This window comes from Folsomia candida, unplaced genomic scaffold, assembly GCF_002217175.1.
Source record: "Folsomia candida strain VU population unplaced genomic scaffold, ASM221717v1 Fcan01_Sc001, whole genome shotgun sequence".
NCBI lineage: Eukaryota > Metazoa > Arthropoda > Collembola > Entomobryomorpha > Isotomidae > Folsomia > Folsomia candida.
The window spans coordinates 19,846,664-19,866,021 of record NW_019091193.1 but is presented as its reverse complement, the minus strand read 5'-3'; the positions used below and the strand labels follow the sequence as shown (position 1 = coordinate 19,866,021).

The 19,358-nt window shown below is 39.0% G+C and overlaps 1 protein-coding gene across 4 annotated transcripts in view; it reads left to right on the top strand.

Annotated features, from left to right (window-relative positions):
* Positions 1–19,358, top strand: part of LOC110842289 (potassium/sodium hyperpolarization-activated cyclic nucleotide-gated channel 3) — an 86,110-nt gene that overhangs the window by 36,690 nt on the left and 30,062 nt on the right. For 3 of the 4 annotated variants that reach the window (XM_035851554.1, XM_035851544.1, XM_035851551.1), the window contains 6 exons: positions 11,704–11,745; positions 11,863–12,177; positions 14,297–14,381; positions 14,900–15,026; positions 15,108–15,119; positions 15,256–15,352. In XM_035851554.1, coding sequence (XP_035707447.1) covers positions 11,704–11,745; positions 11,863–12,177; positions 14,297–14,381; positions 14,900–15,026; positions 15,108–15,119; positions 15,256–15,352 — 678 coding nt within the window. Of the gene's footprint in view, positions 1–8,820; positions 9,025–11,703; positions 11,746–11,862; positions 12,178–14,296; positions 14,382–14,899; positions 15,027–15,107; positions 15,120–15,255; positions 15,353–19,358 lie in introns of those variants that run through there. The other variant, XM_035851560.1, reaches the window with a different exon arrangement.

The following is a 19,358-nucleotide window of genomic DNA, read 5'->3' as shown; positions in this document are numbered from 1 at the left end:
CACACGTTCAATATAGGATTGATGCAAATAAATCATCATTAATAGTGAGTGATTGAATGCGGAGACAGAATTTTCGACGAAATTGTGATTTTTGTGAATATGATTGTACATGCGTGTGATATCGATACTCGTGTGATTTTTTGTCCACCTACATATGTACCTACACATGTATACATACGTTCATACAAACGGAAATGACTCTCCTTTGTTCACTCCTTTTATTCAAAACACGGCATATTTATATGTGTATGGGCATGGGCATGACTTATCACACACGTTTGTACAATGCAGAAGCTTATGTACTCACAACCAGCGGCAGGATAGTAAAGTTTTTTTTCTTCAAACAATTCTTGTGAGAATGTGATAGCGACGACTGCATGAAGGAAGCCTTTCTCTTTCTCCTATTCTCGAAGATCTTGCGGAGAAAGTTAGTTTGCACTCCATAAGTTATTGAAGTCATTCTAGTAATTTCGTCCATTTTTTGGTTGCATGCGCAAATGTTTTTATTGATGGATCGTTACTTTCTCCTGGCACATAGCTCACACGTTCCTTCTCACACGTTGGCTTTGGCTCGGCTGCTGTTTGCAAAAAGTATTCTACATTCCCTTCATTATTCTCCTACGAATCATGACAAACACGTTCGATTTATGCCAAGTCATTCGTATATTGATATGCTTCTCTGCAAATAAATAGCGTGTGCATGTGACCAAAAAGATGGGAAATACTTAGCAAAGTTTTTGATACGTTGATTTTTTTCATGTGTTTGTTCCTAAAGTTTGAAATATTTAAGTATCCTCAATGTGAAATATAAATTTTCACCCCGTAATTTTGAGTGAATGCATGCACATAAGGCCCACAAGTCTATAAATTGATATTGATGTAATGCGAGGACCAAGGAGAAAATCGGAATGCATATCATGCTCGCAAAGTTCTGAGGAAAAGCTGAACCAAGACAAGAAAAGATTTTCGAGCGAATGTAAAAGGTATTGAGCGAGGTAGGCGATTGCGGTGTTGGTGCGATGATGGGGTTGGCATTGGTTGGATACGTATAAAACATTCTTCGCCTTGGTTATCAACCGTGTTCCGTATACTTTTTGGAAGCACGGCAGAGTTCCAACTACTGCAAAGTAGGTATTTCTCCTGGACAAAGTAAGACAACTGGTACGGCCTGTATGGCATCCACCATGTCCCACGTCATGGATTTTTTGTGATCAATCCCAAACCTAGCTCAATTGAAAGACATCTCCATGTGGCACCAAAGTTTAAAAATTCCCCGACTCGGATCCTTTAGGCTCTTGACATTTATTCGTAATTGTGCTAAATCCCATTAGTCGCCGCTTCCATGTAAGTGGACCATGCATGAATGTATGGCGTTGGTGGCAAGTGGGCTGCCTGCTTCCTTTACTGCTGGCTGCCCTACATGAATGAATGTCTTGCTCATAAGAGACTCTGGTGGATTTCACATTTTGTAGTCCCGAAGAGCCGAACCACCAGATATCTCCCGGGTGGTGGTGGCAAGCTCAGGCCAACCCCGGTCTGTTAGTCAAGCCACGACGACCGACCAAGTCTGCCTCACCAGCAGTCCTCCTTGGTCTCGCTTCCTCCAGTTCAAGTGAAAGTCCCAATTTCTCTCCTCTAAGTCCAACTCTTTTCCGCTCTCTCTCTCGCTCTGAATGGTGCACAAACATACAAACAATAACAATACCGAACCGCATTACGAAGACCAAGTGTCCATGATGTGCTCGTTCCTCCCCAGTCTCTGCAAGACTCAACTTGGTATAAGACTTTCACTCTCTGGAGAAACCTGATGTGGGACTAAACTTTCTTTGCGTCTTCTCAGGCAGTGGAAATGAAATAGACAATCCTCTAAATCCAGGACGTAATAATAAAGCAACATAAAATAGAGTTAGAAGAGTGAAGTCCGTTGTCTGCATTCGCCCCAACACGTCACATCATTGCAGTGGATACATAGGTCATCAGTCCTCCAAAATTGGTGGCTCCTCGTGCGACAAGAACTCTGGTTGGTCGATGCACTGATAGGTTTTTGGAAACGTGGTGAAGTGAGACGCGACGGAAGAGGTGGGTGCATTCTTATTATGTATTTCCTGCCTGGACTAGAAGTGAGGATGACCCGATCGAACGCTTTCACTGCAAGGGTGGACTCATTTCTCGGCTGTAATTAAAAGTGGCCGGAAGGAAATAATTGCAATATCATCAGCGAGAGGGAAAAGAAAACTTATAAAAAACCAGTCAAATGATTGTTTTCTTGTTTCTGTTGCCCTGCAGCGTTCTTTTTTGATTAGAATGAAGACAAAACCAAATATTCGATTTTCTAAGGAACCGCCGGTAGCAGAAAGCAGAATGGAATAAAATGTACTTTCAAGTACAATTGAAACATGAATGGAGAAAACAAATAAATGCGATGAGACAAAGTTGAGGCCAACACAACAATCAACAACAATAACGGGAGATATTTTATTCCCTTTCTTTGTTTATTTCAAGTTTTATGGTGCAGTGAGAACCAACGCTACTATTCCTTGGAAAGTGCTGTTTTGTGAATAGTTTCCTGCCCTACTTTCTAGTACAAATAAGAGATTTGAGCATTTTGAATTCCGGGGAAGACTGTCATAATTATTTCGGTGATTAATACTTACATTCATTGTTTGCAATTAGACTGTGCTACCCGGTTAGTCGGACTAACTCTGTTAGTGAATACCACCTTGCTACATAATACATCCATCAGTAATGAATTAATGATGTAGACAAATGAATAATAAAGTTACGACAAGCTGATAAATAAAGTGATAGAAAGGACAGAATCATCAACAAGTCACTTTTCATCATCTAATAGTTTTCTAAAGGTACAAAATATTATTGAAAACATTTATGCCTTTTACAGCTATGCACATTTTGGTTTGGTATGAGAGATAATCGATACAAGTCGGTATTTTTTTTTATAAAAGTCCAGCTGTTTTTATTCAATTTGTTTATTTATTCATTCTCTGATTTCTCCATGATATGCAAGCCAACCTACTATAATCCGAAGTCAAAATGGGTTTCATTGTGCATGCTCTGTTTTGGGTGCAACATCATAAATAAGGAGGTGCACAGACCATTGATTTGTGGGATGAGAAGGAAATTATGCATTTGTGCTGCGATGTCCACGCTGTTTTTAGGAAATAATGATGGGAAAGCAGCGCTGCACTGCAGTCTCAGTAAGTAATTGAGTCACCTGCTTTTAATGAGCGAGTTTGGTCGGATCAACACAAACGAGGTTTCCAAATAAGTACGTACCATGAAGTGGTCTCCGTTCGCAACTAACGATGATACCATGTCCGGCATTAATATTGACACGACTAGTTTGCATTTTGGAGTTTATACTCAACCAGGCAGCATTCATATTACAGACGTTTTGTGCTGGTTGGTGACGTTTATTAAGACCTTCGGTCAACAGAATGCTCGCAATAAGTTGTGAAAATGCTGACTTCACTCTTCGTTCTTCAATATTCATTAGTGTAAAAGCGTTGGCTTATCATAGAATCCACTGCTCAAATTACTCTTGTGCTTGAAATATTTTTGAATGTTCATTTCGCAATCTTAAAAGCTTTCTGTTTGACTGATTTTCTTAAAAGTTGATTTTTAAATGTAACTTCAAAAGCTTCTTGAATCACCAAATCATATGCAAATAGATATTATATGGATGAGCATGTAAATGAGTTATTTCTGACGCAGTTGTGTAATAGAAGTGGGATAGTTTCAGGCAAAAAGCAAATAGTTCTATTCTGAGTCACAATTTGTGACCACTTTTGCCTAATGCGAGGCTAGTGACACGAAAGGAAGAGGAGAAAACCTACACTTTTGTGTCGAAACGAACGAAATAAAATAATGAGAACCACTGTTCGTTCACTATTGTTCTTTCTTCGTAACAAAATTGATTTTCCCTTCTCCGACTGTACGACCAGGCTATTTCAGCAGGTGATTTGGCATTTAAACTGGTTTAACTGTGGCGAATTTGGACAACACACTGGCGCTATACTGCCGACTTACATTAGTGTCCAGTTGAATTCTAAATACAAATTGAGTGACGGAATTGGGTCAGCAGGCATAAAATTTGATCCACACAATGAGCATCATTGTGCAGTCCCAAACTTTCATTGTAGAACGTTGTAGAGATAAAATGTGCTAATTTTTGTAATCCTGAATCTTTAACTGTATAGAATGCCTACGTACTAATACGTACTCCATGAGCACGCTAAATACCTAAGCTCCATAAGGCTACGTACCTTAGAAAGTAAAATTTATTGGGTCTTTGTTATTAGGTATATTTTAGCATGCATGCACATTTGGCATTTCTGCAAGCCTTTATCTAGCGGAAAATGTATTTTTTGACTTTTGCTCAGTTTGCAACTTTCACCAAGCCAGCCAAGGAAGAGCATTAATGCTATCGTAACGTGGTGCATAGCTGCTGCCGCGCATAAAACATTATACTTTATTTCATTTATGCGTTCGTATCACACTCGTCGTCATTCTCAATGTGGTTTCCTTTGTTCCAGAGGAAAATGGAATTATCACGGGTGACAAAATCTCCTGCTGCTAAATAGCTAAAGGGTGTTCCACTCACACTTGGTACATTGTGGGAAATGAGAGTTCAAAATGTCGCAAATCTTCCTTATCAATTTTTTTCCGATTTTTGCCAATGGTCTCCAACACCTAAATTAGTTTTACTTATTACTCTGCTGATTGTATTAAACTTTGTAATATCCTGACCGGAAGTTGAAATGATCGATTAAGACAGGCGAGATTTTTACCTCAAACACTTTAACCGCTACACGCAACAGAAATACCTTGAACAAATTGGATTATCAAATTAGCATACTTTGGTCTTAATGAAAATTTTGTAATGAAAGGTTAATTAGTGAAATTAATGGAAGGTCTCCGTCTTAATGAAAATAATTTTAACTATAATTAAGTTACGTACATAAGTACAGTCATTAAAAGGTTTGTAATTTTTCATGGATTCGCCTAAGCCAACATATAAATGTACAGTTTGTGGTGCAGAATGAACCACCCTTTATTATAGAAAGTCACATTACATTTCTTGAGCAGCAGCATATCCTGCATACCCATTATTAGATAGATAGGCAGGCTCTGCAGACATGGCAGAGAGTCAAAATGAATAAAGTTTGCTCCCTCGTATCGTATCGTACCCCGTTGTCATATTACTTTTGTCATTACACCATTATGTTATTGTAAATATTATCATTAGACTTTTATCTTGTGATTATCATTCATTCCAGAACACTACACTTGTACATTTGTAGAAAGCTACAAACCATTTGGTCTCAGCAGCGGAGAACCGTTCACATATCCGTAATATCACATCCTATCGCATTATTTCACATTTCCATTGTAATAACCGTTTTTGAATACTTTATCACTTTAATAACTTTATGCAGTAACAATGGCAAACCAGACTAGGTGGAAATCTACATAATTGTATTTGCATCCTGCTCTGGTATGCTGCCATTTTCTTTTAGTAACAACTTTTAATTTCATAATGCTACATATTTGTTTGTGCTGTTCTTCAGCTAATTGATATAAGAACGGGTGAAAGAAAAATAGCAAAGGCCTATGTGCATAAATATGTGTGTGTATACGGATGTTAGATGTGTGCACACGTGTGTCGTGCATTCCCTTTGAAATGCTTCATACATATTTCTCTCTGAATTTTTGGCATTATTAAATATTGTCTAATTGAGCCAACACGCAACCGTAGTTTGCCCGATCAAGTATTCATTTCTTATTTACATATTCAGGGATAGGTAAATATGCAAAGAAAAGTAACCAAACATCCTCCTTTGTAAAATGTTTACATGAAATTTTACGAGGAGCTGGTGGAATGGAAACACACCGTTATGAATTGATTTATTCATGAGGATTAGTCAAGTGCAAAAAGATGTGTGCATTTTGAGTAAGCAAACTAAACAGCATTGCTCCAAAAAGCCTTTACTGTCCAAAGTTTTAGCCGAACAGTAATTGCAGAGGATCATGAGTTCATCACTATTCTGACTAAATATATGTTAAATATTGCAAAATGAATGACTCGAGGACGACGGAATTCTAAAGTGTTCAAGTAACACCCAACTAAACTTCTTCATGGCATAAGCTCCTTCACAAATATAAACAAGAAGTTCTGAGCCTTGTGTGTATATTTGCCTACGTGTGTGTGTGTCTGTCGGTGTGTTCCTTATGCAAATGTGGGGGGAGAGTTCGTTGCTTATGGGAAACAGATGAGAGGTTGATTGTAGGTGTCAAGTGAGAGTTTGCAAGATTACTGTATCAATTAATGGCTTGAATTCTGCTCAACAGCCATCATACACAAAACCTTCATGACAATCGTTCCATTGAAACACTAGGATTTCTAATCAAAGAAATCTTGCTGAACTCAGAATACCCCAAATACAACAGATTTCAGTGTTCACTTTGTATCTGTGGACTTGGAAGGATTTTATTAGTTCCCAGAAGCGCCATGTGTCTGCATTGATGTGTATCGAAGTAGAATTAATTTCCTATTAGCTTAATGTGAAAACGTTTCCTGAAAATGTGCAGACTGAATGGCAAAGGGTGGTGCACGTACATAGATCAGTATTCCCATTTTCAATAAACTAGAGCCCAGATAAACTCATTTTCTTATTGAATCGCATTGAATTACAAAACTGGAAAGTATATACACCTTTCAGAAATGAGAAGAAGAGACTCCTTAATGACAACAGACATGGCTCAAAATTCGATCCTGGGCTCTATTCTCCGTTCGTACATCACTTTATCCATAGATCGAGGAAGAGGCCAGGCGCTGTCTTGTCTCAATTTTAATGAAATCCCACCTGGGTCTGTCTCGTATAAATTTGGTGTGCACAGCCAACAACAGCCACATTTGATCACAAAGTGATATACAATGAGAAATAGGAATGAACTAAGTAAAAGTCGGCACACATATTTCAAGCTCATGCAAGAAGGAGAAACGAGACGCCGACCCAACTTTCCCTCCTTGAATGAAAATGTGAAGTTGGAAAAATGAGGAAAGAAATACTGAGGCAAGTTTGGCCTGGTTATAGATACTTCGTAAGCACATACATACATACACACGTATAGGTTCCCCTTCAGGAGCTCCTCACTCTAAAACTCGCTCACTCTACGTGGAGAGTCTGTAATATCGAGTTTTCACCGTCCTCTCGTCTGCCTGCCTTGATAAGATAGAGAAGGTTGGATTATTATGAGGAGCAAAGTGGATGAGGATGGTTTATATGAAACTTTAGAAAAATTCACATCACTCCGTCTGCCATATTTTGATATTCGATTCGGCACTTGAAGTCTAAGGGGATGGGCATCCTGGGAGCATTAAAAATCTAACCATGTTCTGTAACACTATGCGTGCCAAAAAGAAACAGAAAGAGGCAAGACTTGCAACCCGAGAAAATTAGTTTCAGTGTAAATGAACCTAAAGCATATGGGTGGTTGCTGGCATTAAATATTTCTTCTAGTGTCTTGTAGATTGTAATTACGCCCCATTTGTAAAGCTACTTTTAATTGGGTGTAAATGAGCATGCAAATAAATAAAACAAAGAAATATCTGCTGAAACGCTGAGAAAAAGTAGATATTAAAATAACTTTCTACAACCGGCCAGCACACTGTGCCGATGAAATTGAATCTCAAAATAGATGATGATATGGAATCGATGGGAAAACCGGAGAGAAATTTTACAATTCAATTCCTCAGAATAAAGGGATCAGCGTTAGGCGGCTGCTGATTCCATTCCATGACATGAAACCAGAGACAGTACTTTCTCATTTCGGCCGCTGCTTTCCCTCAGCTAGCCATTGTTACACCATTCGTGCATATGTACGGACGTACGTACACCGTGGGTTTTGTCGGCGAATCTGGGATACCAAATTGATTTATGCTTTATATTATTTGTGTGTATTCTCCTCGCAATCATCCGTTATTCCCATTATTCCACAAACCTTAATTTTCCCCATTTTCCTTCACTTTGAGGAATACGGAGCAGTGGGTATAATAATATGAGTGCCATTTCACTATTGTCACACCATAGTGATTCTTGTTTCGCATTATTCTTCGCTGTCCGTCTGTCAAATTCGTGTCATTGTCTTGCACTCAGCAGCAGTTTGAAGGATGAAATGAAGTGGTGGAGAAAGGTGACGATTCGCTCTTGTTCCCAGAAGAATTTCACGAAACATTGTTCTTTGTCATTGTCATATCATTCATGAGAATGGGACAGGTGGTGGAACGTCTAAATAAATAATGGGATTATGTCAATACTCGGAAATTTTTTATACGTACGCCGCCGTCCTTCGTCTTCTTCTTTTCTTTCCTGGTTTGCGGGTGTCAGTCTCGCAAATTATAGTTCCTAATGTGTGTAGCAGGCTGAAGTTTTGTTTGCAAGTGGCAATTCCTGATGTTGGGGTGAAGTGTGTAAATTTTGTGAATCTCGCGAGTGAGCATTCCATCGCAAATGGAGAGGAGCGAGAGAGAGAGAGACAGGGAGATAAGAAGAAGAGGAGAAAGTGTTCCTGGTGGTTGGCTCTGGGTGAGTATTGAGTTTTCACTTTGGTCCACATTCCAAGGTTTTCTCGGTCGCTGGTGGTGTCGGATCGAAACCGGACCGAGTCTACTGGCAGCCTTTTTGCATGGAGCAGCAGACGAGGAAAGAAGTGTGACTTGACTTGACTCCGCTCTCTCCTCCTCGCCCACCACCACCACCACCAAAAGTTGGACTCTCTGAGGCAGCGAGTGGAGTCAGCCGAGTTAGTGGAGCTGAGAGCGTGGCCAGGCAAAGGCGTTTCATCCCACCACGAAGACGAGGGAAAGCACTGGGGAGAAAGTCTGCATGGTGTGTGGGAGCAGTTAGTCATAAAGAACGCTAATAGTGATCACAATAATAATAGCACCACTCGTTCTGACCAACTTGAGAACGTCGATCCAGTTTTCCTTGTAAACTCAGCATTGTGAGCGAAATTACGTTAATCCGGATTCTTGTCTCGAGTTTATGACCACGTTTTGTGCATACATGTACATTGTGAATTCATTGTGAGACGAGAAAATAAGTTGCAGGCGAAATTTCCTTCATGGTTTAATTTACATACGTATGTGCATACGTGCCTAATTCTTGTGTTCTTAACAGCGATACGAAATCAGTGCCATATTTTACACCGTTTGTTTGGACGATTTCTTGGTAAATTATCTTATTAATCCGAGCCTGTAAGATGCATTCAAGTAGAGCAGAAGTTATATAATCGGGACTCAATGTTGATGGATTGGGTGGAATTTGTATACATGGGCAAACAGACAGAGTTATACATATGTATGTAAGAATGCAGCATATCCTTGCAATTTCTTAAGGTGGATGTTGTCCTTAATGGTGGTGGGTAATAAGTTGGGGGAGAAACTCGATCCACGGAATTAAAGTGGCACAAACATCCTGTGCCATGGCATTGACTAGCGTGTAATAAAAGTGAATCCATTCTTATATAATATTCCATCCGCGTTCATCTCATCTCCAGCGGTTGCAGGAGGTGTCTAAATGGGCCCCATCCCCACTGCTTGTCTGAGTCTATAAGATATTATTTCGTCCCAGGGAACATTTCCTTTACCAGAAATATCTCATTTTATATATTTTATTGTCATTATAAAAGGTTATAGATATACATACGTGCACGTCAGCAGCGGGTTTATGTGTAAAGCAAGGAGACGAGCGGATACCATTAGGTCTACCAGACCTCTGGAATAGCAATACTTCTGTCATTCAACATTATGACATGCTTTACATATTTACACGAAAGCCTCGTGGTTTGTGGGGGTGGTTGGGAGACTGACTTCTTCCAAGAAATGAACACGTTTATAGATAGGAACATGTGACTTGCACATCTTTTACTGAACGCTAAAGTGTTGACTCCTTCCTATTCTTGGTATTTTAAATTACAATTCAAGCGGAATGCTATAGCGAAACTCAAGACTGATTGCATACATATGCATTTGTAAGCAAGCTATCTTCACTCACGCTCTCAGTCACTTATTTAAGAAATCGGAAACCAAAGCCAGATTTTTCCAGCTTTGACTTCGTTGATAAAGTTTCACGACTTTCTCTCAAATAACTTGACATGTTCATACACACGCTGTTTATATACACGTGTGTCGATATACAGTGGTACATACATATGTACGTCCACAACGATGAACACGTACTTCCCACGCTTCCCAACTTGCAGTTCTGTGAGTCATAACTGCCAACCAACTTTTCCATTAGAAGTTAGTTTAGCAGAAGAAACCAGATTTAAGATAACAATTTGCAAATTTATTACCTTCACCAATATCACTTTTTTTCATTTTCTTTGTGAATCAGCAATATTGCTTTCCTTCGGACAGATATGGATATGTCCTGCATGTGAGTATTTACCAGAGATTTTTCATAATTTAAAACAAGGTCTAGTTCTCCTCTGGTTTGCATTACATAAGAACTTTTTCATATAATATTTTAATTCCGCAAAGTGGAAAAATATTAGCATGATGACTAAATTCTAAAACTGGAAATTGTGCTTGAATGTCAAAGAAGCCGAAGAAAGTACAAAGTTGCGACAAAGTTGGGAAAGAGTAAACTCCTCAGTTTTTGTGCAAGTTGGGATCGAACCGAGTAAGGATATCACCGGCTTGAAGAATGTGTTATTAGGCACTTGAGTGGACGGTGCAAATGTCTGGTGAAAGTTCAGATAGGCAGAATAATTCTCCATGGCCTCCATGCGGTTTAAAAAAAATTGGTAGTACATGTATGCATATGTACGTACGTAAGTATGGAGATTAGCACTGAGCAAATTATCTACGTTGATTTCGCCCTGTTTGGTTTTGTCACGCTGTGGTGTGAGTATTTAATTCATAAGGAGAAGCATAAATTGGCCGAGTCGTATAATGTATGTACCTTTGGAAGTACAGCCGGTGGAGTTTCATTGAGAATGAACGTGCTGATTCCCTATCCTTCCAAGTTTGTGTTGCTTTGTCCAATTTTGCTATAGGTTTGTCATGTGGCATGCTTTCTCCTATCTATTTCTGTCGGGCTTATGACGTTAGTTCCTCCTCAGCAGTTATGTCATGCAGTTAGCTTGAATAATTCTCAAACTTCTTCCTTCCTCCCAATATCGGTATTCTGGTTAGTCGTCCACTTGCTAGTCCACTATTCTACGCACCACGAGAAGGAAGGACTGGGCATAGATAATGGAGTCGCCGATCGTTACTTTTGGTTGAAATAGAATATATTGAGTGGTGAATAAAATAAGAGGCTTTAGTTCTGTTCTGCCGCTGGCGGAGAAAGTATATGAAGAGAGGAATGTGTCCGTTTTCGGGATTGGCGATATCCTACATTAGTTGACTACGAAATGCCTTCCACCAATCCCAATGGTTCTGGCAGGTATCGTAGCGGCAGCGGGTGTGGTTGCCGATGTGCACTGCTCGCCGTCAACCCCACTACACTCAAGTGCCGACTGTCCCTTCCAATTCCAGACTTGATTACGAGGTTAATTATGTAAAATCGTAGGTGTACATGTTGTGGTAGCCAAACAGCATTCTTCTGAGTACAGATTATAAATGAAATTCATGAAAATCTTTGAAATAATTTGTAAACCATTTCTAATTTTTAGAGAGGAACGCGAGCGAGGTGGCGACGGCCGGAGATGGCAAAGGTAAAACCATGCTTACTTAATTTTCCGTCCTTCCTTTGTTAAAATAAGAAGCGGCGGAAGTACATGTAAGAGCTGTGGATATGTAAATTAATCGAGATGACCTAATCTTCACCTTAGGGCACCATCCCTCCGCCTAGCGAACGGGAGATTGCGCGGTGGTCCTTACTCGTCGGTGCCGGGGTGCGTGACCGGACCCTACTCTTACTCCCACCCGACCTCTCCCACCATCGTGTCTGACCGTCATGTGGGTCTACACGGTTTCGGACTGGGTCACCATCGACCGAGTCATCATCACGGTTCCACCACAGTCGTCATTGGCGACCGTGTCAGCTACCACCCTTCCGACTCACTGCTAACTGTGGACGACGACGATCTACTCGTCGACGACTACATTACCCCTGAAATGAACTACCCAAGAGAACCACCCTCCGGGTAAGTGGCTTCCAAAATCCACTCCCAAAAAACGACACCGTTAAAAGGTTAACAGGACGGATGTCGGGCAGCACAGTTGTCCGTTCACCCAGACAAAATTCAGTTAAGACAAATGGGATTTGATTTGTACAGTTGAGTTGATAAATCAAATGAGTAGGGATTAAGTGTACCGTGTGATATCATTTGCCGACTCTCTCTCCTTCCTCCACTTCGTGCATAAACCATTGCTCAGGTACATATATGCATATCCGCTTGTGAAATTCTGAAGCTATGCAAGAGAGACTCGTGCAAATCCCGCTTATGCAAATTTTTAGGGATAAAAAAGACAAGTAGACTTCTCCGTTATTGGCAAGTACATCTCTGTCACGAAAAAGTCTTTGATAGAACCGGATTTAAATTTAAAATTCAAGGATTTTCTCAGTTTGTTTATGTCAAGGATTACAATATGTTCAGGCCAACTATAAATAGTGCAAGTTGCTTCAATTTTAATGGTAAGTCTAATTTCAGCAATGGGAATTGTTTTTGTGGTGATGCAGGATTTCTAAATATAGGTAAAATATCATGTCACGAAAGGATTAAATGTAAAATTCCCAAATACGGAATCTTTTATTCGCGTCTCTGCAAGACGTCAGTTGGTGTGATGCTAAGCAAATACATAAATCTCTGAACGAAATCTCTGTCTATGGGAAACTTTTAGACAACTTTCTTTTGGAAAGATTACTTTAGTTCTTTTAGTTGACTCGTTAGTGGCAGCGGGGCATAAGAAGAACAAAAAGTAGGATGACTTTGACGAAAGATTTATTAGACAATGCTTTCTCCTCTATCTTTTTACTCTTCATTTATTCTTTTTCATCCTGAGCGTGGAAAAAGATGGTGACTTTTGCACTTTTCACTCTTCGACCAATCTTATATTAACTGAATCAAGTTTCATTCCATCCAGGATGATGGGAGCCAGCTTTCAATTAAAAAGATACTGTCCTCCATCCATCTTTACTTTCTTCGGTGAAGGAGTTAGAATTCAAAGTCGCAAAACCACTCTTGCAGAATATTTTTGTAAAAAAGGCAGAAAATGTTTTTATAGACTTTTATGCACCACCAGAAACACCTTGCACCAATCACGTTGCTTCATACAAAAACAGGAACAAAAAACAGAAATGCCAGGAGATTCACACCAAACGTAATTAGCCAATCAACCTGTAACAGATTGTATCAAATATTTATTTCATTATCATCAACCCTTTTGCTAAGTAGTAGTTTAATCTAATGTACGTACAGCTATATTGTTATGTTGAGTTTGATTGAGATTAACCAATATTTAAAGTGAGATTCTATTCAGATGTAAATTTAGAACAGTAGCCAAATTATAATTAGCAGGAATTGCAAAGAATATCTCAAAAATATGTGTGGTACGGATTGCCTGAACTGTTTTGCTTGAACTTTCTTCCAAAATTTGAAAACGTCGAAAAGGGAAAAAAACACAAGGTCAGCAATGCTAACGAACAGAATGATTTATATATAAGTAAGTACTTAAATACTTATACTGCTCTTTTGTATGATGACCGACTAAATATCCAATTTGGGACATTTCATATGGTTAGTGGGACATTTAATGGGACCCGGCTTGCTCTACTTTTTCGAATTTATTGATCCCCCTTCTTCATTCCTTTCTACGTATGTATGCACATTACTCTCCGGCTCTGCTGACACGTCTTCTGTCTGCCCACATCTCCTGTGCATCGTCGTCGTAGGTGTAGGAGCCTTTTATTTCGTTGGGAAACAAGGAATGTCTCTGTCTGAAATGGATTCCTCCGAATGTCTCCCAAATAAAATGTGTAGACAACAAGAAAGAGTCGCTCATATAATCCACACAAAATGGTTAAATTATTGATAAAAGCGATAAAAATGCGGTAAAACAAGGCATTAGATTAGAAACCAAACTTTTATTTAGCGGGGAAAGGCCTCAGCGGCAGTTGGCTGGAATGTTGTTGGATGAGCAGTCTCTACGACTATCAAATTCTTCGACGTGTCACATGTTATGTTCCTCATTTGTTTGGATTACCCGACATGAAACATCTCCGAACAGTGTTTGAAAGACATGTGTGCTTTGTTTTTCTATTAGATCTGGTGGACCCGGAGGGATGAGTGGCTCGAAAGTGCATTTCTCTGGGGACGATGTGAGCCTGTATGGCACGCCCAAGGACGAGGTAATTATTAGTTTTAAGCATGTACTACTTGACGTATTTTGTAATTCGCCAATATCCTCATTACAACAATATGGTAAGTTATCTAGGCATTATTAGAAGCCTTGACGTAATTTGTAGGACTAATCATACCGCCTACTTATTTACCATTACAATAAATTACATTATTTCCGTATACCACATAATTCTTATTGAGCTAATAATTAAACCAACATTTGCAAAGAGCTTTTCATTCTGCATTACTCAAATTCTGTACTTCGTTTCGAACACTCTAATTTGGTCATAGCGAGACACACATGAAAGTCAAGGTCAGTATCCTCAGTTTGCCCCGTCTTTTGCATTGACAAAACAGACTATAAAACTCGGGATACTAATCGAAGCTCTTGATATTTCAATATGCCTCGTTACGCAAATTAATTTTAACATGCAACTTGAAAGTATGAGAACCAGTTCGACTTGACCAAGTAACACTGTTGTCTCTGAACCAACTTTCTCTTGAAAATGTGCCTTGTGTATTGCAGCCATTGACTCCCAGCATGACAAATCTGGACAAGAGCGGAGGCCACTCTGGCTCTTCTGCGGGAGTGGGTGGGGACTCCAAGCCCTCCTTCATCCGCAACCAGCTTCAAGCCCTTTTCCAACCCACGGGTACGTTCAAGTATTTGCATTCGACAACTTTTCTTCTCTGTACTCCAAAGTCTACATGAATACTTTCTTATTTCTTTTCAGACAACAAGTTAGGCAAGTGTGCAGCTATTTACTTATTAGCATTATTTTGGGCCACTGTGCTATCCCATCTGCTCGGTGAACTCGTGCTGTGATTTTAAACCCATTTCCTGATAAGAATATGTCACTATGTGCTACTGTGTCTTTTCAGCCATGAAGTTGTTTGGTTCGAAAAAAGCCCTGATGAAAGAGAGAATTAGACAAAAGAATGCGGGACATTGGATTATTCACCCTTGCTCTAACTTTAGGTATGTAAATTCAATTTATGAACTCTCCACGCTTGCATTTAATATGTGTCTAGCTTTCGTGCTGCAACAAAGAGCTTTCTCTTCTTGTGAAATTATATTGATGGTGAAGCACAACACCTACATATGCATACGTGCATATATTTTGTTATGCATATTGTTGGAAAGGACGTCAAATTCACATTTTAAATGTCACATAGTTATGAATGCCGAATCATCATCGAAAGGAGTGGAGTTACATATCTGTACTCATTTGGATCATCGATTTGCATGAGTTATCGACGATCTGCCGCATTCAAAATACGTAGCAAAAGACTTTCACCAGATACACGAATGTACACACACAACCTTCATTTATGGTCCTCTAAGATTGGACTAAGTTTAATTCTGTATGCAAAGGAAATGAAGCAGGACGAACAAAAGGGCACTTAGTCAGCCTTGTTGTGGGTGGGTGGATGGATGGGAGAGTAATTTGGGTGGTTTTCATCTTCAGGATAACGTCTATATCAACAATAGACGACGAGGAATAAGGTTACATTGCACAAAGGTCCTCCAATAATCCAAAGTGATTCCGTCGGAAGAGAAACTTTGTGTGTTTTTTTGCCCCTAAAATATTGCCCCCACTCCTCTTGTGTCTGCAACTTTCCAACTATTCTTTCCACCCAACAACTCCACTTATGTAGTAGTTTCTCTCCTAACTTTGTTTCTTATGGGCGCTCCTTCCCCCACTGCAAATCTTGTCATGAATATATACCTCAAACGATGCGAATCAATTTCTCAGCAGCAGATGGAAAAATAGGCCGACGAGATTAAATTGTTGAGTTTTTGAAAGTTTGGTCGGCCCCAGGTTTTCAAATCTGTTCCATTTGCAGTTAAATTCGACTTTAGCTTGAAATACAAATACTCAATCCTTCTATTTGAAGTGATGTGAAGAACGAGATTCTTAGATAAGTGTGTGCCAGCGATGATGGAACCGTTGTTTCGAGTAATGTTTTTCAAAAGTTTTTTTGCCTCAAGCTAGTCAAACTCCTTCGGGGTTCGGGATGAATCTAGGGAGGAAGTGGAAATACATACATACATAAATCCACCTGGTTGAAAAACCACTTCTGTACAATGTACGTCTTGCATGCAGTGTAATTGAAATCATCCTGATCCAGGAAGCGATTTCTCTTAAAGTGAAAAACACTTGTTCCTGTAAGTAGTTGTTTCTATTAATAGTGTGTGTTTTATTAACAGGTTGAGAGCTTACTTCAAAGTTTTCAACCTTGGAATGATACATATGAGTACATGAAGCACGAGCAAATATCGCATGAGTATATTTATATTCGCTTCAGCTTTTTATTATTTGGTCCAAAGGTTTGGATCGCATTTTAAATATTCTAACATAGGGCTTCTGTCATGTATCTCATCCAATCGTTTTCGTGATATTAGCCAAAACTGAAGATATTATGCAGCTACAGATGAGCGAAATATTTGCTTATGAAATTAACAAATGAATCAGTAGACTACATTCTCAAAAATTGTACTAATCTAGTACATGATAAAATTTTAAACTACAAAGGGTTTCTAAATTATAGAAAACTTGATTGAATGTGACTTATTTAAGGACCACGAAGCTTGACCATGAGCCATGAAGCTTGCTCAAAGCGTCGAGTAAAATATTGTAACGGATAATTAATTAACAACATTTTCTATTTCTCATCAAATGGTATTACTCCGGTGGTCTGTAACGATTTGATCGATAAATTGCCATACGCTGCGTCTCGGACTACGTACATATTTAGTTAACGTTCACAGTGTAAGTTTTGATTCTAACCTAAATTAGACGGAATATATAGATCGGATAAATGTCGTTAGTTTCTTGCGCAGTGCTTCCGAAATTGTTTGTACAAGTTGAATTCATGATCGTCACCAACACAATTTCCTTTCTTATTAGTATTTAGACGGACGCTGGATGAAATTGGGCAATAATTCCCTAAAGAGATTACGATTTCACAGAATGAGGATGGGGTAACTCCTTTTGATTAAAATACAGATTACGTTACGACGAAGAGATTGGGTTGCTATTTCAAGTTTCGAACTAGTTTGTCAAGGAATAATTGAGTGTTGAAGCGAGAGAAGGAGAGATGTACACAAAGTAAGTACATACGGGATGGGAAGGCTTAGTTGATGTTTAACTAAAACTTGTCCACCAATACGGACGTTAAATCTGCAAGTAAAGTGAGATGAAGATTCAAAGCCAAGTCTGGTGATAAACTCCCACGGTGGGATCCGAATTGTTTAATTTCCATTAGCAATTTTGATCGAATTACTGGAACGAATGTACAGAATAGCAGTGTTCGATATGACGGAAACCAGATTGCAAGAAATGCATTTATTTGAGTGCCTGATAATACAAGATAATCACTAATTCTCAGCTCCGTATTCTTTATTTTCTCCTCAAATTTAATTAATTTGTAATATGACTAGTGTCATTTTAATACTCGTAATGTATTCCGTATTACATTAAACACTGCTTGATATTTGACAGCAATTCAAGTACACTTTTCTTGGCTTAAAGTTTAAGCCTTAAACCCTTCATCATAATCAATATGATTAAACCATTTTGGGGCCATACATAAACCACGTGATCGGTTTCGTATTTACTTTACAAGGGTAGCATTATATTTTTAAGACATCTGTGTAGGTTTGGTCCATATCACTTCGTTCAAATAATTTGTCACTTCAACGTCCCTTAATAACAGACACATTACTGAAGTTGGAAAAATAAAATGTTATTTGATGAAATACGAACACCCCAAGCGAAACGAACAAATTAAGTTCTATAGAATTGAATTTTCGTCCAAATCGATGACATCAAGCGGAGGTGATATTTTGGAGTCTGGGGAGGAAGCACCAAGCTGCACTGGTTACCTCGTTGAATCCTTAGGAAATTGAGTTGTAAATCCAATTATTATTCGATTAGCAAACTCGGCGTTTATTTATTTTGCGAGAACATACAAACGGTCGTTGGCGAGGTGTACTATTTGAGACAGAAATATAATCGTAGTACGATTATCGTACTGTCCTCGAGCTTCCTCTAATGGGTGGAAGTTAGTCCAATGTCAATGCGTTGTATCTCCTCGATGGATTATTACAGGTAAAATTTATTTAAACAGGTTCAAAACTTTAACGTCTTTAACGTCCAAAGTTGCATTGCAACCACGTTTACTTTCTCAGAAATAAATAGCTGGGTTATGTAATCAAGAAAAGTGGTCAACCTGTCGATTATTACGTATATAAAGTCGTACCAACTGCACATAAATATTTAGCAGATGCTGCTCGTTTCAAAATTGGGATTTGGCAAGGTCAAAGGTTAATTGAATGGTTATTACTGTTTTTTTCCTTCCCTTTTTCCATTTAATTCAGCTACCTTGTGAAAAAATTACAACCTTTCCAGTGTATGTACACATTTTTCGCTCTTACAATACCTCAGGTTGTATCCTTGAGTGAAAGTAACGTAAATGGACATACACGAAGGGAGGCGAGTGGAGTAGACACAAGAGGAAGCAATATTTTATACCTACAATTTGTCAGAAGATATTTCTCCTTGGAAGTTGCTTGAGTAATTCATTACATTTTGGCATGCATGTTATCATGTACGTAGCCACAAAAAATAACGTGGGAGAGTCTTACATTCATTTATACAAGGAGTTCCTACACCCTCCTCAATATTTTGATGCTCAAGTTATTTCCTCCACCACATTTAGGGCAATAAGCAGATAACATTGCGATAACAATGGACCATTAATGTATTACACAAAAAAGGAGAGGTTTTCATAGAATGGACCAGGAGGGCTTTACTAATATATTGCATCTGTTATGCAATGCTGTTTCTTCATCCCAAATTCACGAAGAATGACTGAGAGAGAGACCCTGGGGATCAATTTGTGGAAAAGTTTATAAAGATAATGATGCGCGGCGTTCCTTTAAATGTGTGGATATTTACAGGATCGATCTCATTATCCTT